General features: G+C 46.4%; 1 protein-coding gene across 1 annotated transcript in view; it reads right to left on the reverse strand.

Moving 5' to 3' along the window:
• Positions 1-25,415, reverse strand: part of LOC147607608 (sugar transporter ERD6-like 4) — a 96,906-nt gene that overhangs the window by 29,454 nt on the left and 42,037 nt on the right. Inside the window, exons 8-14 of the mRNA XM_086790371.1 lie at positions 10,959-11,023; positions 10,719-10,811; positions 9,486-9,566; positions 9,302-9,386; positions 9,160-9,206; positions 8,679-8,741; positions 8,498-8,557 (exon numbers count right to left, since the gene is read on the reverse strand). Coding sequence (XP_086646497.1) covers positions 8,498-8,557; positions 8,679-8,741; positions 9,160-9,206; positions 9,302-9,386; positions 9,486-9,566; positions 10,719-10,811; positions 10,959-11,023 — 494 coding nt within the window. The remainder of the gene's footprint in view (positions 1-8,497; positions 8,558-8,678; positions 8,742-9,159; positions 9,207-9,301; positions 9,387-9,485; positions 9,567-10,718; positions 10,812-10,958; positions 11,024-25,415) is intronic.

The raw sequence follows: 25,415 nt of genomic DNA on the forward strand, positions 1-25,415 counted from the left end.
CTGGCATCTCCTGGTCCTCAGACGTCGCCGCGAGGGTCTCCTCCTGGAGGGGAGAAAAGTTGTTCCTCACGGGGACCCAGTGAGGCTGAGACTGTGGCTGCTGCTGCAGCGGTCTCTGGGCGTGCTGCTGTGGCTGTCTCCCTCGGCGGCGCCCCTATCCAGGCTGCCACTCCGAAGTCTCTGTGGCCTGAGCAGGTGTCCCGGAGGCAGCCTGCCGAGCCGAATCTGTGGACGGGCCATCAGTAGCCTGCTGCTGTGGTGAGGGTCGGGGCCTCCTGCGAGGACAGGCCCTGGCCAGATGACCGACCTGCCTGCAAATGAAGCACTGGTTCGGGAGCCCCGAGAACTCCACTCTCTGATCTATCCACCCCCCCCCCCCTATCCTAGGTAGCTGAATGACCTTAGGAAGGGAGGAGATGTCAGACACCAACACTCTGACCGAAGGTAGCCCAGCTACTCTGGCCACCACTGAAGCTGCTGAGGGGCCCGTCTCTAGTACCGAGCCCACCAATGCTCCGAGCCTAGAGAGGAGCGGAAGATACTCCCGGCGGAGACCAGGGAAACAAACTGTAACATGGAAGAGGCGCTCTCCCTGCTCCGCCGCTGCTGGGTCAAATCCATGCTGCCAAGGTCTGAAGAAAGCCCGAGCACCCCTGATGTCAAGGGGACTCATGGCAAGGACCTTGGCAACGCTCTGGGCGGCCTCGAACTCGATCTGATAATGTCCCCGGCCCAGAAGTTGTACATCCAGGATCTTGCCCACATCTGCAAGAAGGCGGGCCTGAAGAAGATCCCTGATCTCCCCTCTGCTGGGGCGAGTGCCGACTATACGGCAGATGGTGGAATGAACCTGGAGGCGTTCCACCTCTGCGGTGAGGCTCGCTTCCTCTTCCGGCTAAAGAGAAAGCCTGATGGGGGTGACCTCAGGGGCGGGCGAGGGGGCTGCGGATGAGTCCCTCTGAGGCGGGGCGGGAGGAGCCTCCATCAGAGTCTGAAGCTGCGGCGAAGGCGAGGCGAAGGTGGGATCCTGCTGGAACCGAACTACACACAGAGAGGCGGGATACGGAGCGAAAAAGGAAAACAAAACCCCAAGGGGGGGCGGAAGCAAGAAAAAGGAAGGAGGGGGGGTGGGAGAAGGCGAAGGAGAAAAAAAGAAAAAAACCCTAAAAAAGGGGGAAGGCGGGGGCTGCGCGCAAGAGGGAAGGGAGGAAGCGAGCAGGCGGAGGGGGGGGGTGAGGCGCAGCAGAGGGGAGGGGGGCGCGAAGACAAGGGGGGAGGCGCGAGGAGAGGAAGCGAGCAGAGCAAGGCGGCGGCAGCAAGCGGAACAAAAAAGGGAGGGGGGGGGCGCAGCAGCAGAAGCAGGCCGCGGGGGGGGGGGGGGGGGCGCTAAAAGGACAGGCGGCGGGCAATGCAGGGAAGGCAGAGGGGGAAGGAGAGAGGGGAAGACGGGGGGGCGAGCAGGCAGGGGGGGGGGGGGGGGGCGACAGGCGTGCAGTGCAGTATCGCGAGCAGGGAGAGGGGAGGCGGGAGCTTCAGCGAGCCGAAGTATTGTCTGGAAACTGTTACAAACATGCGACCAACCTATGTAGGCATGCACGCTGCCATAGACGGCTGTTTACAGCTCTGTCCAGCCCTGTGGGTCAGTGCTTCAGTCAAAAACAGCATGTAAGAAGGATGCTTTTCAGCCCGGGGGCCTGAGATATCAACGATCAGCGCATGTGTGCTTTCCTTGCAAGCCATCAGCCTTGAAAACCCGCTAGGAGAAGGCAAAGGTTCTAGCGGAGGCAAGAAGTGCGCATAGGTGCAGGCTGCACAAAAAGAGGGCGCTTTTCAAAAGCTTGATGATGGTGTTGATAACAATGAAGATGGTCTTCACACACTCCATGGTCTCCTTCATGATGCTACAAGAGAGGTTCAAGCCTTTTTATACTTGAAGAGAGCTTTGCCTTTTGCCAAAGGCTTAACCAAACTTTTGCTTTTGCCTTTTTTTCCTTTGCTTTTCACTTTATAATAAAATATTACTCACTTTTGTCAAAGTTCTTTAACTTTGCTTTTCTAACTTTACGGCCTTGCTTTTCGGCCTTGGAGCTACTTTTTGAAAAAGTGGCTTTTAGTTTTTTGGTCCAGCTCAATCTCCTCTTGCCAGTGGTGCCCTTGGCTCGCAGTCAACCTAGTTTGACTTTTTTGCTTTTTCTTGCTTTTTGACCAAGACTAGTGCTTTTTCATGAGCAAACCTTACGGTCCCTGTCCCCATGCCTTCTTCCACGTGTCTGGTGTCCGGGAAAGGGTTCTATCATATGAAATAGAGCTAGGAGGGCCAAATAGTTACACTTCCTTCCCCTTACAAATTCTAAGTGTTGAAATTAAGTGAAAATTCAAGATTGAGTTTTCAATTAGTTATTGTGCTCGAAGGAAGCCTTTAGGTGTGTATATGGACATGAAAATCCAAACTTGATAAAAATAAATAAAACGCGACCTACTTTTGGACTCCATTTTCACATACAGTTGATTTTGGCGATTCCGCCCGCGGGGGTTGTAGACCGCACATGTTCTGGTAATTTTAAGTACCCACATGACTAGTTTCTAATAATTGTGCGCGAAGTTATACCTCTTGTAGATTACAGCCCTGACAGCGGATCTGAGAGGCTTGCCAAATCTACAAACAGCTCTTCCACAACTTCTAGAGAGTAGACATGGATTCCCAATCAATCAAGACATCAGCAAATCTATCGGAGAAGTACACGAACACTCCTTCTATTATTTTGCTTTAAATTCTTTTGAGATTAAATTAATAAATCAATAAGCATGTATATGGGAGAATCTGAATCGATGTATGGCATACTTAATCATGGCAACGATGGGAAAACACCGCGAGAAGAGGAGAGAGCGGGTTTCCCGCCAACAGCTATTTTTGATTGCCTTAGTCCGACTCATAAAATAAACACTTTTGGAGTTAAAGAGTTAGAAGATAGAATATTTGACTAGTTTGTGACTAGATTTTAGGTATAACCTTCATTAGGGACTGTTTTGCGAAGCATTTATCTTTCCATGCCTTTAGAATCAAATTTTTGCATGAAGACAAAAGTTTTAGACGACAGAAAACTCTACAAGAGTGTATGAGATGCTAGAAAAACAAAGTTTTTGAGTTATTCGAGTGCGAAGTGAGACACTTGGCTATTTTTGACAGTTTTATGCTGAAAATACAACTTTGACCGTTTTGAATACTCTCAAAGAGACCTTCGAGCTCATTTTTAGAGAACCATCACTGAGACATGCTTTATAGAGCATTCGAAGTCATAAAACTCTGTAGTTTTAACTATTCTCTAATTCCAAATAGATTGGAAGATTACTCTCCCAAAGAGACCACCTATTAGGCTTTGCCTTAGAAATTGCTATCAAGATTGACTATCTTATCTATATAAACCGGATGGACTAACGCATAATCATAGCTAAGACTTAGCTATAGTGACTAGAGATGACCTCGCTCGTTAGAACATGATAATTGCTTATGTTAAAAACAAGGATTCCCATGTGACTTAAAAGATAAAGAGAAGTTAATGACTATTTAAATTAAAAGCTTGTTTTATACTTACAATTGATTGTGATTGATTTGAATATGCATGCCTTGAAAGATTATGGACTAGAGATAAGTATAAGATGATATGTATGAGTTATGATTGCTTTGTTTTGAGATGAATGATTGATATACACGCGTATGACTGATTGATATGCATGTGTATGATGAGACTCGACATGAGAGTCGCGAAGAAATGCGACAGATCGAAGATCTCATCACTCCAAGGACTTCCATTGCGAAGACTTCCGCTGTCATCGACTCTACTTGCAATTGGTAAGCTTTTATGCTTAAACATGGAAGCAAGTAGCAGGAGGAAGGAACCAGATTACAAGATCACATATCCTGTGTAGTATTCTCTTGTCCTAGGTGCTCTCTTGCAAATTGTTGCTACCATGTGTTGATGGAACAATAGAGAGCAGATGGTAGGGAACATGGGCACATGAGAGGGTAGTGTGAGTTGCAAGTCTACATCGACAACCATTGTTTGCAATAATGTATTCATATGCATTGGTATGGAAATCTGGTCAGAAATACCCATGACACTATGTACTTGATTCTCCCAAGATCAATATACTTTATTCGAGGGAGGGGCCGGCCGTTCCGGATCATTGTGTGTCTCTTCTCAATTCAACAAATTACTTCTTGTATTGAGCATGTGTCCATTAAATCTTAGTGTATTTAAGTGTATTGATTAGCATTGTGTTCAACCAAGTCACATTGGTATCAGAGCGTACGATTCTCTTTCACTTCTATCGTGAGAGACGATCATCGTGAACACTAGCTATCTCTACACTTAGAACATTATGGACAGCCATACAGTGAATGTTGGAGATACTAACACAAGAGGCAGGGACAATGAAATGCATGCCTCAAATGCTTTACACGATGAGCAAACACATGTGGTGCACAATAGGGAACATGAATATGTGAGACAGCTGTCCCGTGGCAAAGAGAAGATGCAAGAAGAAGAGTCCATATTCTTGAGGGCTGAACTTACTCGTATGCAGGCTCTTCTCCATGCACAACAAGAAGAACTGAATCTTTACCGCCACGAGGATCCATTGGTACATGACCGTTTGAAGGCCAAGAAAGCTAAATCTTATATGGATCATGCAATGGCAATGATTGCTCAAGAGTTGCACATATAACCGAGGGATGCAGCACGTGCATATTTGGCTCGTACCAAGGATGCCTATGCAGAAAAGGTAACCATCCCACATGTCTTGGAATCCCCACAGGTGCCTGAACAAGAACTTATGTCTAAGAGGATGAATCTCCATGCTATGAGAGAGGAACAATTAGTGACTTCACGCCATGCAAGAATACCTTATGTAGCCCGTGAAGGATACAATGTTTATGGTATACACAAAACTGCTTTCAGGACAGCATTTGGGCTTTATGAGTATCTTGTTATGCCTTTTGGTCTTACGAATGCCCCGGCTACATTCAATAGAATGATGGATCGCATATTCCATGGGTACAATTTACAGGTGTCTTCTTTGATGACATCCTAGTCTTCTCGAAGACCGAAGAAGAGCATAGAGCTCATTTGGCCATTGTTTTTGAAGAATTCCATAAGCATAAACTCTTCATAAATGCAAAGAAGAGTGAGTTCTTCTTGTCAAAGATACATTATCTTCGGCATATTGTGTCCATAGATAGAGTGCGGATGGATCCTGTAAAGATTGATGCATTTCGGAATTGGCCCGAATTGAGTTTGGTAAATGAGATCCGTAGTTTTCTTGGATTATGCTCTTACTACTGCAGGTTCATTCGGCATTTTGCATGGATTGCTTCTCCTTTGCATGATTTGACAAAGAAGAAGGCCACATTTAAATGGACTAATGTAGAGAGGGATGCATTTCTCAAATTGAAAGATGCAACTACTCATGGTCCAGTGTTGATCATTCTGGATTTGCAAAAACCTTTGTGGAATGTGATGCATCTGAAAATTGCATAGGAGCTTTCCTAAATCAAGAGGGACATGCCGTGGCTTATGAGAGCCGTAGATTGCATGATGCAAAGCTATCTCTTGGCATTTATGAGAAAGAGCTCTTGGTTGTAATTCATGCACTTAATATATGGAAACATTACTTTCTTGGGACTGATTTCCCTGTGAAAACAAATCACCAGAGTTTGAGGTATTTTCTTACCCAAACTAAATTGTCAGAGAAGCATATGAGGATGGCTAATTTCCTCTCTATGTTTCATTTTTAGATCTTGCACACCCCAGGAAAGAAGAATGTAGTGGCAGATGCATTGTTACGAAAGCCGAATGTAGTAGCTATCTCGGTTGCCTCTCATGGAGACTTGTCTGCCATGCGTGATTTGTATCATATGGATGCTGATTTTGCCACTATTTGGGCTGATTTGATGGTTGGTCATGCACATGCCTCATATGTGATCAAAGAGGGTTATCTCATGAAAGATAATTGCCTATGTGTGGTGTCTGACATGAGGCAAAAGGTTTTGGATGAGTGCCATGCTCCTCCATATGCTGGTCATAGAGGCATAATGCCTACTACGCACATGATTGAGTGGTATTTCTTTTGGCCACGTATGCGGAAGGACATAGAGGCACATGTACATGCATGTATCACCTATCAAAAGGTGAAATTTGATAGGCAAAAGGCACCAGGTTTGCTTCAGCCATTGCCTATTCCCACGCAACCATGGGAAAGTATTACAATGGATTTCATTATCGACTTGCCACGGACCCAACAGGGTAATGATGCAATTTGGACAATTGTGGATAGGTTTAGCAAGCAAGCTCACTTCTTGCCCGTCAAAAAGACCATCAAAGCAGAGCATATGGTTAAAATATATCTTGCACAAGTATTCAAGCATCATGGAATGCCAAAGTCCATTGTGGGGGATAGAGATCCCAAGACTACAAGTCTCTTTTGGCAGGCCTTATTTGATAACATGGGCACCAAATTGGACTTCTCATCAACTTATCACCCTCAAACGGATGGGCAAAGTGAGGCTGCATATTCAACCGTGTTGGATCTCTTAAAATGTTATATGGCGGATCAGAAGTCTTCTTAGGAGAAGTACTTACCACTTGTGGAATTTGCATACAACACCATGGTGTATGCATCTACGAGAGAGGCCCCGTTTGAGATTGTTTATGGTAAGGTGGTTTTGCTACCCATCCTTCACACAAAGGATGAGATATTTGCAACTAATGAGTATGTAAGAGACTTGGATATTGCTTTTGCTCAGGTACGGACAGCCATTGCAAGGTCACAAGACAAGCATAAAAAGGCTGCCGACAAGCATAGAAGGCAATTGGATGTTAAAGAGAATGACTGGGTATTGCTGAAATTTGAGAAAGCAAGACTTGCAAAGAGGCCTAGCAAAGAGGGTGCATATCCTAAGCTTGCAACCAGATACTATGGGCCTTTTCGAGTGATCGAGAAGATCAATGAAGTGGCTCTCAGACTGGCATTACCTAGTCATTGGCACATACACAATGCTTTTCATGTGAGTCTCCTTCGCAAGTATGTAGGGCCGGAGCCCAATGAAACGGTCATTAAAGATCCACCATAAGTGGATGAGCTTGAGGAGATCTTGTAGCCAGAGCAGATTGTGTATCATAACTCCATATCCAAGCTTGCTAAGGTGTTTCTCAAGCTTCCAAGAGTGTTTCCGGGTGCTAATCACTCTCCTGCACACTCCCAAATGACTGAAATTCAGCAAAACAGCTCTCTTTATTGCTTTAATTTCTGGTCTTTTTGCTGAAAACCCTAATTTCAGCCCTCCTTTCTCAAGTTGAACCATAGGGGAAGCTTTCCCAAGGTTCCCTTCATCCTCTTGAAAACTTTTTTGCGAAGAAATGCAGCAGATCGAAGATCTCATCACTCCAAGGACTTCCATCGCGAGGACTTCCGCTGTCAAATCGACTCTACTTAGCAGTTTGTTCGGGGTGTGGCCATCTCCAGGAGTCCCAGTGTCATTGCCTCTCAGATTGACTGAAGGCTAAGCAGGTTTGGCAGCAGATTCTCCGCATTTTCACTATGGACCGGGCCCCCTCCTGAACAGTTACTTGGGGCACAGTTGCTTGGGCCATTAAGGCCAAGGCCAACATGGCATATGAGGAGGAGGGTGGGGGAGTTGCCCTGCGGGTCTCTCATCTCCGTATTTCCGCAATGCCAGTTCCAGCTCCACCATTGATCATTGGACTCCCAGTTCCAGCCAGAGATGGGATATCTGCAGCAGTATTGTTGCATGGCACATTTGGAGAGCTCGCTGTAGTAGCGAGGCCATCGAGGGCACCCTCAACCCGCCCCAACGGAGTCCATCTGAATCATCTGGCTAGATATCATTCATACCCTCCATGGACAATGGGGGAAGCTTCAGGCTCCAACCGTTGCAAAAGCCTCACAAGGCCTTCCTGAGGATTTGGCATCACGGCCCCCTTCTCACTTACAGTGGTGGCAAGCCCACTTGACACTATAGACCACCTGTGTGGTTGTACCACCAACCACACCCCCCCCCCCCCCCAAATTGCATAACATAGCCTTCTGCAGGAGAAGAGCATCCTTGCCCCTCTTTTCAGATTTCTTGATTCTTGCTCCCGTCTATGGAGCTGAGTTTGTACTTTGGCTATTTTGTTCGGTAACTAATAGAATGATCTCTTTCCCCGTGGGTGGGCGGGGCCGGGGGCCGGGGGGTTGGGGGGGTGTTAAAAAGGCAGGTACCAAAGTCTCCTACCCACAAGGAAAATCTCTAATGGAAGCTCTTATGGTCCTTCTCTCTTTCATTTTTCGGATAAAGGATGGAGATAAGGCCAGATTTCGGAGAACCAAGAAAGATTGGTCATGTCCTGCATAAGTAACTGATGGACAAAATAAAAACCTATACATATCAACCATTTCAAACCATCGCACTCTTTGCAAGCTTCAGTTTGCTGAGTACCCTCAAATAGTAAGAGAGCCCGACAAGGAAGCACGTGATTGCTGTCCCGGCTGCTGATACCTGAACCATGAGAAGCATACAATAATGTTAATAACTGCAGCAGTGCTCAAATACCTATTATGATTCTTGTCCCTGAGCACATGGTCATCAAAAAATGGTCACAAAGGTATCCTGCCCACACCATTAGAAGTAGCCGCCGCCCCGCTTTGTCGACTAGCGCTCCCGAAATTCCAGTCATTGCTACCTGCAATACAGTTTTCCAAGTCCAAATCAGCATCCCGCACATCAACAACCACCACCTTCTGTACTCTCAACATTAACAGAATGATCTAGTATCAGAATGGTTGCATGAGGGACACTTTCTCACTGATTTAAGAATTAATTGATTGTGAGTAGATTTAGCTGTAAATGAGCTCAAAAAGGCCCAAATTCATTGAGGTCACCCTTGGATAATTCATTGAGATAGCACCGTCATATAATTGACCTCAAGACACCGTGATTCTAGCATAAGTCTGTCCAGTGTAGTCCCATTTCCTTCCAATTCTGATTGCAACTAACTAATTGGTCATTCCGCTTCTTAATTAATGATTAATTAGGTACTAATTACTTCTGAAACAAGCATACGCACGAATGGGTGCATGCTTTGAAAGAAAAGAAAAGACCTGAAGAACAGCAATGGATAGAGAAGCAATATCTGATGATGGGAATCCTACAACAACAAAAAAAAGTATCAACATCCATTAGTAAACAAGTGACATGCTTGCAAGATACATGAGATGTACCATGTAAAAGTTCACAAAATACCAGCTGACTCAAAAATTGTGCTTGCATAAAACACAAGAGCATTGATTCCCCCTAGTTGTTGCAGTGATAGTAGACCCACACTTATCTGCGCAGAAGCACAGACCATCCCTGAACTTCTATCAGTTTTGAGTAGATACATGTAACAAAAAAGGAAAAAAGACTTGAAAACAAAATATTTTCTTACTATAAAAGGCCTCATATACTGCTTCTGCAGAAGATCTCCGAGCTTGACACGAGCTTGTTGATTGTCATTGGCAACCGCTTCCTGAATCATTATTTAAAACAGGACAAGCTTGAACACTCTACCATCGCAACCCTCTGGCTATTCCTCTTGTGTGTTTTGAGAACCACACAATGGAGAAAAAGCATAACTTTCTACGTAACTTTTTTTATGTCAAATCACCAGATGTGCTTGCCATAAAGGGCTCAGAAAATTTGATGAGAGAGAACCCAATCACCATGGCAATTTTCAGGTGCTTGGGACGACAGATCCACTATGAACGAATTATGATGAATGACTAAATGGCATTAATAGGGTGACCATTGGCTTTAAGTCTTAAGATGAGGCTCTTATTATCCTGCCACAAGGCCCAAATATTGCACACCTCCACCTATACCAACTCAATAAAACTCTGGCTCTTACATGTGTAGGTGTTACTTATAGGGGTTTGCCTTTCATCCTTTGTTAGCTAGAGATAGAAGATGAGAAGATGAGAAGACACAAAGAAGAACCGAGTTGTGGTTGAGATCCACCCAAATGGAACTCATTGTCTAGATCACGACCTTGGTACATTGCGTGCATACGAAATATATAAAGCATTAAGGGCAAAATCATCCTCTGTACTCTCTCTACAGAGTAAAGTAAAGTATCCCCAATGAATTCCAGTTGCAGGTGTACAAGAATACTCTCGGCCAAGGAACAAAGGTGTCTTATCATAACCCTATAATAAAAGTCAAGGAGATGGACAATTCAGTCTATGCATTTCTCTTCTAGACCCCACAAAGCCTTGCAGTCAACCTATTCTCTTTGCCTCTCAAGGGCCTTTGAAAGCCATCCGTGCACTAACTGAGAAGACAATACCTTCATCCCATATGACCACTGCTATATTGACTTGACACAAGGACCGCTTCATTAATCACATATGAACATGATGAAATGCCAGTTGATCTCTTCTGAAGTGTTTTTGAAAGTGCCAATCGCACAAACGCGCACAGATACACAGACATGGCCACATACAAACACATGCATAGTGATGAACCTTTTTACTTTCGAAACAAACATGTCATACCAGCTAGATGAGCTGTTTGCCTAATATTCACTAATCATTAGATTCTGAATAGTCTGGTGCACAAATTCTTCACACTACAAAATAGGTAACTACATGAAACACAAAAGATACATGAAAGAAAGATCCACCTGAATCTCCTCAGCTTCTACAACGATATCACTTTTCTTCCCACGAAGCACTTGAAGGGCAGCCTTAAAATCATCATTCCGCCCAGTCTTAGCCTGCATCAAGCAGCTCAATGTGTCACATGCTCTCGTTTTCAAAGCAATAATGTGTGACCACTCTCTCATATGCACTTTTTAAATTCCATTCTGTCTAAGGGTGATTTTAATGCCTAGAGCTTTTCTTGATCTTTACAAGATACAAACCAGCCATCTTGGAGATTCGGGGATGAAAAAAACGCCCAATATCAATAATGCACACGGAATTGCACCTGCAAGACATGTTTCACGTATCCATGAGCCATTGTAAGGTCATGAACAAGGATCGACAAGCTAAGCACAAAAAAGTTGTTAACCTTTGTAGAGCACTTGTGAGAACAAAACCCCTTTGAACCAAAGTGCATACACTGATCAACAAGGAGGGATGCACTGATTCCATTTTACAGTCATTTTGGGCTACATGTAGATCACCTATCCAACTCATATGAAAGATAAAGATGAGGACCAAACTCACCATGCTCCCTACTTAGTATGTAGGAAGGTTGATCAAGCTTTATGTCAACAACGAAGGTTGGAGAAAAGGTTCAAGAATATTCCCATAGAAATGTCCACCTATTTTAGTTGCATATCCCCACATTTGGAGAGCATATATCAACAACCTTTTTTATGTTCCTAACCAACCCTCATGGGATCTCTAACATGATTGACATACCTAGGCCTGCTACTTCCAGCCTCTTTGATACAGCCAACGTGAGGAATACCATAAAGAGATGCAATGGGGAATTGAGAATTGAGCTAGACCATCCCTGTTTCTGTTTTGATATACACCCCCCCCCCTTTTTTTTTGCTCCGGCACACTTTCTCCTTATCTCAGCCCTGCCTGCCCGTTTCTTCGTGGTACTCCCTAGCTTCACACTTCTTCAAGAGGTAGCTGTGGCATTCTCTAGTTTCCCCTTCAGAGAACTGGCAGCCGCAACCTTGGTCTGCAATGCAAGTTCGTCGGGTAGTAGACCTGCCCCTGACCAGATTTGAGACCTGCAAGCACTAGCACAAAGTGGACATCCAATTTGTCAGCAATAGGTAATACCTCGATCGAGTTCGACTCAGCCCCCTTACAAAGAACATCATGTTGTCAAGCCTCGTAGATGTACGGGGCACCCATGTTTACTAAGCTAGGTGGATACCGAACTTTGACCTATTAGCTGGGACTACCGTTTTCCCGATCATGGTTTGCTTCCTAGGTCTGCCCAAGGAATAGTTTGAGCTTCTCCCTCTAGGAAACAGAGTGCTTCAGCTAGGGTTGCAGCTATGGAGGGTCGAAGAAGACAGCCATGGCTATGGAGTGTAAACAGCCGAGAGAGAGAGAGAGAGAGAGAGATGAAATGAAATGAAATGATATATTAACGTCTTCAGAAGGCCAAAATGGCTTATGAGACCAAAAAGGTTACAACAATAGGTGGATCTGATACAATGTCTGTGTAAAGAGAGAGAGAGAGAGAGAGAGAGAGAGATTAAGCATCTACTAAAGACCCTGTCCATGGCATATCTCATCATGGAATGGAAAATAAAACAGAAAGAAAACATAAACATAGCTATCTCACTGGGGTGATACAAAACTGTTCATGGAAACTCATCATGGAATACTAAGAACATACAAACATGAGAGCAACATGAGCTCCGAGTAGATGGTATACCACTCTCCAAAATATCAAGCATGGGGCTAATGAGTATGGCCGACAGGTCTCCCTTAACTATGTCACGTGGAAAGGTAGCTCGATGGTGGTGGAGCATGTCTTGGATTTGGAGCCGATGAGGTGATCGTGGCTAACGGGGGGGTCGTGGGCATCGGGCACGCTCGAGTGCAGAGGCTCGGTCCGAGGTAACTCCTCTCGGGCGAGGTAGGTCCAGAGCAGCTCGTGGAGGGTCCACAAGATCCACTATGTCGGTGTCCTCCACCTCCTGGGTCCGGAAGAAATTGGTGATGGTTGGCTGGCGAGGGAGGGGGCGAGGGCCGAGGCTCTCTCAAGAAGGTGTCCCTGTGTCTGCGGAGCTCAAGCAGGAAGAGGCCCATGCAACGCTAGTCCTGGAAGTCAATGATCCTGGAGAGTGGACCGAATCCCTCACGAAATAAACAGTGAAACCTCCCGCGGATCTCATAGTATACTGGGCAGCGGCATATGTAATGCTCCTCTGTCTCAACCTCTGTGTGGCATAGTCGGCAGATCCTCTCCTCTCTAGGTCTCCGTATGAGCTTCCCAGCTCTGAAGATGCGCTTAGCTCTACCTGTCTCCACTTTGAGGCGGTGGGATGAAACCCGTATCTAGCCAATCGCAATCCACATGGCATGGGACATGTGAACACTCGAGTAGCCCGGCTATTGGATGAATCCATCCTCAATGAGTGTGAGGAAGTGATCTCTGTAGAAGTGTGGGGAGCCCCGGAGGTGTGATCCATGTGCAATGGGTGTAGAGGCTGAGAAGATCTAACCAGATAACCCGGTTGGTATCCTCGTGAGACAGCCGGAGAAAAGGGGAGTCCAAACTGTACTGAAGGGGGGTAGGTGGTCCATGCAGAGCCCATATACTGAGAACCAAGTGGAAACTAGTGCATACCATACTCCAGAGTGCCCCTCAAGTGCTAGCTGCCTGGAGGACTCCAACGCAAGCCTTGGGTACCTGTGGGGATCCATGTGACTGATGCGATGGAGGTATGTGACTGTCTGGAAGAATGCATCCACTACCGTCGGGGCTGCAGCAAACTCTGCCTGGATAATCTGGTGTGGGACTGATGGTTTGTTGTGGATCATACAGGAGAACATCATGACCTGGGGCCTCTCAACTCGCTACCAATCCTCATTGGATAAATCTGGCCCCCAGAAGGCTGCTCCATACATCAAGGCTAGTGTGACAAGGGTGTCAAAAAGCTAGCCCTTCGTCCTAGGCTCCTGGAAATGTGCCTGGAAGCACTGCCGCTCAAGTAAGCTCAAGGTTGCATATCCCCCCGTCACTCTGGCATGTGCTGCAGGAACCATGGTAAAGCATGGGCCACTAAAAGTGACACCAAGGTAGACATAGGATGAGACAATCTCCACAAGATCCCCTCTATATGTGAAGCTCAATATGGATGTGAAGGGGCGAGAGGTATTGAAGATCATTACCTTGGTTTTACCAAGGTTAACAGAGAGGTCCCACTGAGTGCAAAAGTCATGTAAGGCATCCAACTGTCTCTAAAGCCCTTCAGCTGAGTCTGAGAAGAGGACGATGTCATCTGCATAAAGTAGTATGGGGATCAATATGCCTGCCAGTGTGGGACCAGCCCCACCTAATCCATCAATGAAGCTCGAGATCTCATCAATGTAGAGGCCGAAAAGAGTGGGTGATAGAGGGCAGCCCTGTTTCACCCCAACTTTGCTGGAAATCTCCTGTGATGTACCTCCTGGGGCTCTCACTCGTCCAGTGACGGGTCACGGACTCATAGAGGGCGATGATGCTCCAAACCATGTAAAATGGGACTCCGATCTTCTGTAGACGATGTAGAAGGTAGGCTCAGGGTACAGTATCAAAAGCTTTGAGGAAATCCACAAAGCAGTAATAAATCCTCTGATATCGTGCTCTACCCTCCTCGACGATGGCATGGAGGGTGAAGATTAGGAGGCGGGCTCAGGGTACAGTATCGCATGCGAGATGTACTCTGCAGTGAGTCCCTCATGATCCTCGGCTCGCCCATTGCATAGTCTACGAATTGCCTTGAGGACCATGCCCTTTGTGAAGAAGGTGGAGGTGGTGGGACGGGGATCTGGTGGTGGGGGTAGGGGTGGCTGATGGGGGATACGATAAGGAAGCATGCATAGGAGTGCCATGTGTCCGGGCAGGTGATAGGTATGGGAGGGCGATGTTCTCAGAGTTTCCTCCGAGCCTCTTTGCAGTTCGGCAGGTGATAGATATGGGAGGGCAATGTTCTCGGAGTTTCCTCCGGGCCTCTTTGCAGTTCGGCCCTAATTAAAGTCGGTATAACTCATCCTCTTTCCGAGCATAGAACTCTCGTTTCTTGTGTTGGGTGAGCCATTGAGACATCCGTTGCGCTTGGCGCTTCGTGATTTGCCCAATCCGTACCTCATGCTTAAGACGGGAGCGTGTGGCCCGGCATTCGTCATCATACCAACAGTTCTGGGGCATGGAGCCGCAAGGTGGCTTGGCAATAGACCACCGCGTGCAGATGAAAGAAGCAGTGGGGGCGGATGTGTGGAGTATGGTGGTGAGTTGTGCTGTGAGGGTGGATAGGGGGACAGTAGGTTCCACATCCTGGAGTTGGCGGTAGATGTGGTTGGAGTAAACAAGGTCTAGCTCATGATCAAAAAGGACCTGAGTGTAATGTGAGATGGGGGGTGGTGGTGGAGGGACGGGTGGTGTGCAGGTAAGAGTGAAAGAGAGATAGGCATGGTTAGCTTCAAAAGGGGGTGGCGGAATGGAGAAGTCGGGGAGAAGGTGTGCCAAAGCCGGAGATCCCATAAGGTAGTCCACAATGCTAGTACCTCCTGAGTGAGGGAAGGAGGTGAGGGCACCGGAGGAGGGCCATCGGGACATCCCGTTATGGATAACGAGACTATGTACAGCTCCCAGCTCTAAGAAATATCTCCCATACACTGTGACCTCCTCACGGTCCTGTGATGATCGCTCCAGCCATGTGTCAGTGATGTCCAGCTCCTGTAGTCTGATAGGGTCGTCTAGATCGAGTAGTGGGATCTGCTGACTTCCTGTCTTGGCGTTGAAATCCCCGAGCAGGAGGACTTCCCCTAGCTGTGAGAACTCCATGATATTCCCATATAATGGTAAGTACGGTGACTAGCCATGCTATGCGGCGTAAGGGGAGTGGCGTGGTGCAAAATAACACACAACAATGTGGATGACTCTGTCACTGCTAAGCTGTAGCCGCACCCAAAGATACCAGGCATCCTCGTCCTTCCGGACGATGCTGAGAATCTGTCGGAGATGGGATCTAAAAGGGACAGCTGCCCCCCCCCCCCCCCCTTATGTGCGGGTCTCGCCTTGAAAAGCTGACTCCCACTCATACCCGGCTATGTATGGTAAGCCCCTCTCCAGACTCTGATGAGTCTCTGTATAAAAAATGACATCCCTGCCTATGAGAATCTTGCTCAAGCCTCCTGGATTCGACCACAACATGCCATTGCAGTTCCATACTGCCGACCTCAGGTATTTGGTCTCATAGGCCCCGCATCCCTGTTTGGGACGGCGCTCAGTGATAATGACTACCATCTCTATAGATAGCCCACTTGCCTGCTCTGCGGGCCTCATGAACAGTCACCATCACCTCACGCCGGTGTGCCGCCTATGCTGGAGTGAGATCATCTCCCATACACACCTGTGTGCCCTTGAGGGCAGCCGGCCTGTCTAAGAAGGCCTATCTGCTGGTGGCATCACGGAATCTAATGATGAGGGGCCGCTCTCGCATCGTATCTTTGCCTGCCCTCCATGTATCTACAAAGGGGGAGGTGATCCCGTCCACTCCTAGCATCTGGCAAAGCGTCACAGCATCCTCCTTGCGGGAAGCCCCCACCTGTAGCCCCCGTACTCGCACATGGAGGGCCCTATCCTTCTTGCATTTCTCCTCCTCGAGAGTCTCATGTATGATGCTGAATGCATTGCCACATTTGATCACCGAGAAGATGTGTGCCGCTCTGGATGGCCCTTTTTCTATGCAGGAATTCAGTCATGCTCTTCATGCCTTACCTCATGGTAAGTGTCCAGGGGAGGATGGCCTCTCCCTTGTTTTTTTCACTACTTTTTGGGATGAGATTGGGGCTGAGATAACATCGGCTTTGCAGGAGATGTGGGGCACAAGTTCTATGCCTTCTTCTCTCACTGAGGGGCTTATTTATCTTATTCCTAAGAGCGGGGATAAGACATTGATTGGCCAGTGGAGACCTATCACCTTACTTGGGACTGCCTATAAGATTCTTGCTAACGCAGTGAGCATCAGATTGCAGCCAATTTTGCACGATGTTATTCATGATACCCAAAATGGATTCTTACACGGCAGGAGCATCTTTGATAACATTTTCTCGTTTTGGGAGGCCGTCGAATGGGCTAAAGCGAGCAATCAACCCTTAGCCATTCTGCTCTTGGATTTTGAGAAGGCCTATGATAGAGTGGATTGGGACTTTCTTGAGGGTACTCTTAGTCATATGGGCTTCTCTCTCAGAGATGGATCAAGGGAGTTTCATGCATGTATCATGATGCCCACAGTAGAGTTCTTGCTTGCGGTGATAGAGGAGAGCGGTTTCAGATTTCTTGCTCAGTACGACAAGGCTGCCCATTAGCCCCTTGATTATATATCATAGTTGCAGAGGCCATGAGCATCTTTCTCCGCTCCACTGCTGGTATTTCAGGATTGAGGTTGCCTCTTTGTAGTCATGAGGAGTTGGTTGACTCTGAGTTAGTTGATGACACAGTCCTGTTTTTGGAGGCTTCACATATATGCTTATGTTCCTTCCGGGTAGCACTAGAGGAGTTCTATTTGGCAGCAGAGGCACTCATTAATTGGCACAAATCTGTTGGTTTTTGGGTTAGTGATTGTCACCAGGTCGTGAACTTTTGCAGTTGCTTTCCTTGTATTTACCTAAGTAAATACATATATTTTCTTTTTCTTTTTGTTCTTTAGTTGCTGTTGATTTCTACCCTCAGATATCTCTTGGATCAAGCTTCGACATTGCATGACCAGAGAAGGTGGACCATTGGGACTTCGTGCGACTGATGGTTTACTTGAGCCTTGGGACCCTGAAATCCCAGAAGATTGGGCATTGAAGACTTGACAGTGTGCCTGGCCATAAAGGTAGATACACATTTGTGAATGTCCATGAAATGAAAAGTCACTGTATCATGACCACATTACGTTTTCTAATGTGGTCACAAAAGAGAATGGGTCAGATGACCTCAAGGAATGCTTTGGGCATATCTCCTAAAATTTAGGAAAATTGCTATTTTTGGACAGTCATCAGATTTGAAATCTCTTCGCGTCAATCTCTCCGGAATGTTGCAAGGATCAATAATCACCAAAGGACTTATGTCAAAATGTTAGCAGATTGGGAGATTTTTAGACCGGAAGGCTAGAACGGGAAATGAGCTGCATGACTGCCATGTGGCAGCTTTTAGGCCAGTTTCTAAGTACAGGAAACTGGGCGCTTGCTTATCTTCCCCTTGGGCTCATTTTTGTAAAAAGCAGGTGGATTGTTGCAGGTTAAGAGCTATTGGAGCTTCCCCTTCCCTGTTCTCTATGCACTGAGGGTTGAGCTTGCTCCCCACAGCCTCTCTTAACCTATATTCAGCTATGGAAATGCCCCTCTAGTGGGGTAGTTACCTCACCACGCAGCTGTCCAATTCAGCACTAAATCAGTGCTGTTTTTGGACTGCTCAGGGGCTGTTCCAAGGCCCAGTTGATGCCAGATTGCAGAGGGACCTTGCTAGGGTCTACCAGGACAGTGTGGTGGTTGTACAGAGCTGAAAACAGGTCTGTGCATAAAATACAGCAAGCTGAAATTCACTGTTTTGGGCTTATTTGAGTGGTAGAAGGCCAAGGAAGAGGACCAAGGACTTGGGATTTTGTTCAGGGAAGGTTTATGTACCGAAATGCTACCAAAATTTCCTTAAAACAGGGGTTTCTTGGCTGTGAATTGCTCTTGTAACTACAGATACCATACCCTTGTAATTTCCCTTGAATTAATTGATAAATAAATACCGAAAGGGGCGCCGGACTTCGGGGCCAATATGGTGTTGAGCGAGGGAGCGAGGATTCTGTTTGTGTGTGTGTCATAAAGTCCAGGTATTTAATTGAAAGAATTACTGCGTTATGTGTCCATAGCCCGGTTACATGGTTCCATTGCCGGGATAGGGTCCTCTTTTCTGCAAGAGCCCGGACACGGATTGCATTGGGTGAACAAGAGACACACACAGAGAGGTACAGCTGATTACAGGTGAGAAAGATTACGAGATCTTTCTTTGGATACAGGATTCCTTTGAGGGCTCAGTAGACAGCATGGCAGATAAGGAAAAAGGAAAGCTCCCGGCAGAAGAGAGTTCCTCTTCTACCCGCGCCGACACCGTAGAGAGATGACAGGTGCCAGGGTGTCAGCATCTGAGCGGACACAGCCATTGTCACAGCCAGCCATGTCAGTAGAAGAACAGGAACAAGAGGATTTATTTCATGCGCAGCTCCTGAGCATCGTTGGTACCTTTGAACAGCTGGTGAAGAATCCCAGGATGAAGAGATATTTGCAGTCAAGGACAGGGGATTCCCAGGCTGAATCATCTAAGCATGCAGTTGAGAGGGCACAAGAACAAGTGCCAAGGATGCCACAGCATGTAGAGCAGACACCAGCAGTGGCAGCTGATCCAGTGCAGCATGTTACACAGGTATAGGATCAGGCAGTTAATGGTCAAGGCAGTAATGCACAAATGGTTCTACCGACCATTCCTCCTTAGGTTGCTTCCCAACCTGGTTATTTTGGTGGTGGGTCTATTTTCCAGGCCATGGCTAGACCGCCCACAGCTTTGCCAGGTTTGATGCCAAGAGGGTCACCAAGACTGATGCCTACAAAATTTGTGAACCCTCTTTATGCCAACATAGGTGTGCAGCCTAGACTTCACACACATTTCAGTCCAGTTTTGATGCCTGCAGCACCTGTTAATGTGGCTGAATTTTCTCAGTCTAGTGGACAAAGGGCAGCAAGGACTGGTGCAGAGAAAGTGCAGAAGGATTTACCATTCTTACAGCCGCCAGTCTATGATTACTTGACCCCCAAGAGCAATAAGCAAAAGGATTACAAAGAAGGTGGTCAAGCAGTGAAGTTTGAGACTTTCAGTGGGATGCAGGACAAATTGAAAGCGCTGACTTTCATTCAGCAGTTTGATGCAGCATTCAATGGAGGCAACTTCACAGAGTCTTCTAAGGTGCGGAAGGCTGCTACTTTCTTGAAAGCTAACGCATTGCAGTGGTGGACCTCACTGTTGATGCAAGGACAGGCACCTGCTACATGGGTCCAATTCAAGCAGCAGTTCTCTTTTGCATGGCTGACAAACACCTTTGAAGTGGATGTGATGACAGCATGGCACAAACTGGATGCAGCTAATTGTGCAAATCTGGAAGAGTACAATAAGAAGTTTTGGGATGCACTCTTGCCAGTAACTTCTTACAGGACAGTGCCATTGTCAGAGCAAATAGAGAAGTACTGCTGTGGTTTACCCAAAGAGATCAGGGATTACTGTATTAAGACCAATGTTTCCAACATGACTCAACTAATTGAGAATGCAAACATGGCTAATGCACTGCTTCAGGGAGGTTCAGGTGGTTTCAAGAGCACAGTGAAGAAGGAACCTCAAGGCAAAGGACAGAAGAGGCCACTCTATGGCAAGTCATTTGAAGAGAGAAAGGCATTGATGCAAGCTGGGAAATGTTTCATCTGTGAACAGAAAGGGCATATGGCTACAAAATGTCCACAACAGCCAGCAAAAGATGCGGAGGATAAACAAGGGCCACCCAAGAAGAAGACAATGCCGAGTGCAGGATTGATACCTGACATGGTTGGTGACCAGCCATGTGATGATGCGACAGAATTGTGCAGAGCATGGGGTAAAATCAGAGATGCTACAGTGCTGATTTTCTTTGACCCTGGTGCTCGAGCCAACTTTATTTCACCGGCATTGGCAGCCAAGTTGGGAATTCGTGCTGAAGAGATGGGACCAGTTGGACAGGCTGATTTGGCATGCCCTGGGCATTCGGTTCCTATCACTCCTATACTTGGCAAACTTCGCATGCATATACAGAGTTATGTCGACACAGAGGAGTTTCTTATCATGCCCTTGGAAGGATGTGATGTCCTGTTGGGAATTCCATGGTGTCATAGGAAACATGCAGTGTTGGATGCTTTCAACAAGAAAATCACAATTGTATATAGGGACAAGACTCATGTTCTGGATGTGAAGCTGAAAGGAGAGTCTGTCCCAGTTATTTCTGCTTTTTGAACCTGAATTTTGAATGACCTGTACACTTGTATCATATGTTTGGCAATGTACAGTTCTGACATTTCTTGTCAATAAATGAATGAATGGACTTTCAGTGCTTTGAAGTTGTATCTGTTACACTTCAATGAAATGATTTACATGTTGTGACACTAATAGTACAGGACACGTGCTATCGCCCTGTGTTGCATTCGGAAACACGTATATTGAAAGGCTCAACTTGCAATGGCACTACTGGTAGTGGGCAATTCCTATCATCGCCCTGTGTCATCCGTTAGCAAGTGATACATGTGATGGCATTAATAACATGGGGAATCTTGTTATCGTCCTATGTCATCCGTTAGCATGTGGCCCTATAAATATTTTAGACAAGAAACTCTTTTGTCATCTTAGCATTCACAAAGGGTAGAAGTCTTCTAAGGGCGAGGACAGCCAAGGGAAAAGCTCTCAGCCAAGGTGAAGGTGAAAGGTCAAGAACCAGAATATTTTTACAGATTTGCATCGTTCTAATAAAGCAAATACGCCATTCGTGGTGGGGACCCTACAAAGGGTATTCAGAACCCAATATTGTGTCCGACTCCCCCCCGCCCCTCTCTCTCTCTCTCTCTCTCTCTCTCTCTCTCTCTCTCTCTCTCTCTCTCTCTATTTCTGCACTTGTCTCTTTGTCTTGTGCATTATCTTTGTTGCGAAAGATTGTTGAATTCTATCCATTAAAGTTATTGATTCTGCCACATTGGTATTAGAGCCTTCTGATGCAATCGAGGTCGCTTGCTTCTTTCAAGAGGGGGGTATGTCACCAAGTGGTGAACTTTTGCAGTTGCTTTCCTTGTATTTACCTAAGTAAATACATATATTTTCTTTTTCTTTTTGTTCTTTAATTGCTGTTGATTTCTACCCTCAGATATCTCTTGGATCAAGCTTCGACATTGCATGACCAGAGAAGGTGGGCCATTGGGACTTCGTGCGACTGATGGTTTACTTGAGCCTTGGGACCCTGAAATCCCAGAAGATTGGGCACTGAAGACTTGACGAACAGTGGATCAGGACAGTGTACTTGGCCACTGAGAATGGTGCAGGACAGTGTGCCTGGCCATAAATGTAGATACACATTTGTGAATGTCCATGAAATGAAAAGTCACTGTATCATGACCACATTACGTTTTCTAATGTGGTCACAAAAGAGAATGTTGGTCAGATGACCTGAAGGAATGCTTTGGGCATATCTCCTAAAATTTAGGGAAACTGCTATTTTTGGACAGTCATCAGATTTGAAATCTCTTCGCGTCAATCTCTCCGGAATGTTGCAAGGATCAATAATCACCAAAGGACTGATGTCAAAATGTTGGCAGATTGGGAGATTTTTAGACCGGAAGGCTGGAACGGGAAATGAGCTGCATGACTGCCATGTGGCAGCTTTTAGGCCAATTTCTAAGTACAGGAAACTGGGCGCTTCCCCCCTGGGCTCATTTTTGTAAAAAGCAGGTGGATTGTTGCAGGTTAAGAGCTATTGGAGCTTCCCCTTCCCTGTTCTCTATGCACTGAGGGTTGAGCTTGCTCCCCACAGCCTCTCTTAACCTATATTCAGCTATGGAAATGCCCCTCTAGTGGGCTACTCTCATGAATTATGTACAGCTGTGTGGGGAATATGCTTTTTGGCTGAGGAAAGAGCCTCCTTTGACAGGAACAGGAGCAGCTAACTGCTGCTCCAAAGTAGGAACCGGTGAGGTAGTTACCTCACCACGCAGCTGTCCAATTCAGCACTAAATCAGTGCTGTTTTTGGACTGTTCAGGGGCTGTTCCAAGGCCCAGTTGATGCCAGATTGCAGAGGGACCTTGCTAGGGTCTACCAGGACAGTGTGGTGGTTGTACAGAGCTGAAAACAGGTCTGTGCATAAAATACAGCAAGCTGAAATTCACTGTTTTGGGCTTATTTGAGTGGTAGAAGGCCAAGGAAGAGGACCAGGGACTTGGGATTTTGTTCAGGGAAGGTTTATGTACCGAAATGCTGCCGAAATTTCCTTAAAACAGGGGTTTCTTGGCTGTGAATTGCTCTTGTAACTACAGATACCATACCCTTGTAATTTCCCTTGAATTAATTGATAAATAAATACCGAAAGGGGCGCCGGACTTCGGGGCCAATATGGTGTTGAGCGAGGGAGCGAGGATTCTGTTTGTGTGTGTGTCATAAAGTCCAGGTATTTAATTGAAAGAATTACTGCCTTATGTGTCCATAGCCCGGTTTCAGTGATTCACCGAGAGTTGATTGGGGTGCAGAGCTTGGTTTTACTTGGATCAGCAGAGGATGTACTGCTAGATATTTGGGATGCCAAGTTGGGATTGATATTTCTCCTGCACATTAGTTTGCTCCGGTACTTATGAGTATCCGGAAGAAGCTCCTCCATTGGAGCTCCAGGAGATTAGATTTAGCCTCTAGAGCTTTGGTGGCTAATCAGGTTTTGCTTGCCTCAGCTTGGTTTATTGCCTCTTGTTGGTGCTTCTCTCATGCGTGCATTGGCCAATTGCGGAGATTGATCCGAAATTTTCTCTGGTCGGGCTTGGATGGCACCTCAGACACTCGTGCCAGGGTAGCTTGGCTCACAGTTATTCAGCCCAAAAGAGAGGGGGGCTTGAATATTATCGATCCGGATGTTCAATGCAGGGCGTTGCTTTGCAAACTTGTGGTCAGAGGTTTCCTACCAGGCACTGAGCCTTGGAAGGATTTTTTCTTGTCTCAGATTTCCAGATGTACACCCAGGTCGGCAGAGACTGGATGCCCAACACACGTTTTTTGTTCACAAAGGCTGATATTAGGGCACCATCTTCCCCTCTTATTGCAGCCATTGTCAGAGCATGGAGAAGCATGAGATATTTTTTGTGACAAAGGCTTCCTAGGTCTTTAGACAAGGCTGACCGACAACCTATTATGTGGAACGAGTTCATTAGGGATGAGGCTGGTCGGCCACTTGGTGCATCTCGTTATATGCAGTGGTCAGGATGGAAGAGATGCGCATACACAGTTCTTGCTTGGAAGGACCTTTAAGAGTCTTCCGGAGGATCGGAGAGTTGCATCTACTCAGCATCTTAGGGGCTCTCGCATTCGTATTGATCAGATTGATGCTGCTATTCTGCATGAGTGGCTTTCTGGGACCTTTCACGGAGACTATCATCCGAGTTGGCTGGGAGTTTTTTCGAGGATAGGCATACCTCTGCAAGTCATTGCTCTGCCAGGCCAGGAGGATACAGGTTTCCTCATGTATTCTATCATGCCTGGTGGGAGATTGAGGAGATGTAGTATGGAGGAGATGTAGTATGGAGGAGATCATACCAAACACTAACACTTCTCCTCAGATAGTGACTCATGGCTCTTGGTGTTTGTGGCTATATGGTGGCATTCCTATCAGATATCTTCAGTGGGATCCAGGAGAGTGGGAGTGGATTGATGCCTTCGATCCTTTGAAAAGCCTTCCTTTTTTCAGTTTCACTGTTCGGAATGCCAGGCTTCTCCTCACTCGACAGATGCATATGATCCCTACTCTCAAGCCTCATTGGGAGAGCTATGATATTTCTCCAGTGATACAGCGCAGATATTGGCATAGACTTTGGTACTCATACAGAAGGAGCCAGATCTCTCATTTCTTTTGGTTATTCTTACATGGTGGTCTCCCCACCAATCAGTGGAGATCAATTTTCGGTGTAGCAACTTCCTGTCCTAGATGTGCGGCAAATTCTGAGTCCGTACAACATTGTCTATGGGGGTGCAGCATTGCACAACAGATTTAGGGTCCTGTAGCCCAACTTATGGGCAAATTGAGTGGCCGAGCCATGCATGTGACTTGGGGGGCAGTTGCTTGGCTCTCCCAGTCCGGTCCGCAACTGTTTTATGAGGGCAGTGATACAGATTCTATTTTTTTCATTTGTAGAGGTATTGCCCAGCATGGTTTATTGCAGGATGTTCCTCACTCTGATTATACACCCCCTAGACAGAGGATTGACACCAGTTGGGAGATTATTGCCAGTATTACAGCATGGCAGATCTGGAGAGCTAGATGCACGGAGGCTATTGAGAGTGTCCAGATTTTTGGGTCTCAGTGCATTAGTACTATATGGGGTGATATCATCCACACTCTTATGGCTACTTGGGCTCGCATTCAGGGGCCCTCTCGTTCTGCACAGGCAAAGCGTGTGTTATTTATGCGGGAATGGGACCATGGCATCTTCTTTTCCTCTAGTACCACAGGTCTTACATGGCATCATGATGCTCCTCAGTGGTTGAAATCACCTTACATATTGGGGTGATTCTATTCTCTTCTGGCTTATAGTTGTGATTGTTGTATGTTTTTCTCATACTTAATAGAAGTCTCTTTCTGGAGAAAAAAAAAATCACTGATGACACTATCACCTACATTTCTGGGAACAAAAGAGAACCTTTATAGCATATCCCCTCACCGAAAAAGGAGTTTTGACTAGCCTCCAGAAATAGCATCAACTTGCACAAATCTAGGGGCTTATGGGTGTTATGTACCTAGCACTAGTCCTTCAAGTTAGGGGAGCCTTGCGATTAGGGAAAGCATGCTTAGTTGGGTGGCTAAGGTCCAATATCAATAAATCCAAGGTTATGGCTATTTATGATTGG

The sequence above is a fragment of the Cibotium barometz genome, chromosome 55, assembly GCF_041138505.1.
Source record: "Cibotium barometz isolate CiBa-2024 chromosome 55, ASM4113850v1, whole genome shotgun sequence".
NCBI classification, from domain to species: Eukaryota; Viridiplantae; Streptophyta; class Polypodiopsida; order Cyatheales; family Cibotiaceae; genus Cibotium; species Cibotium barometz.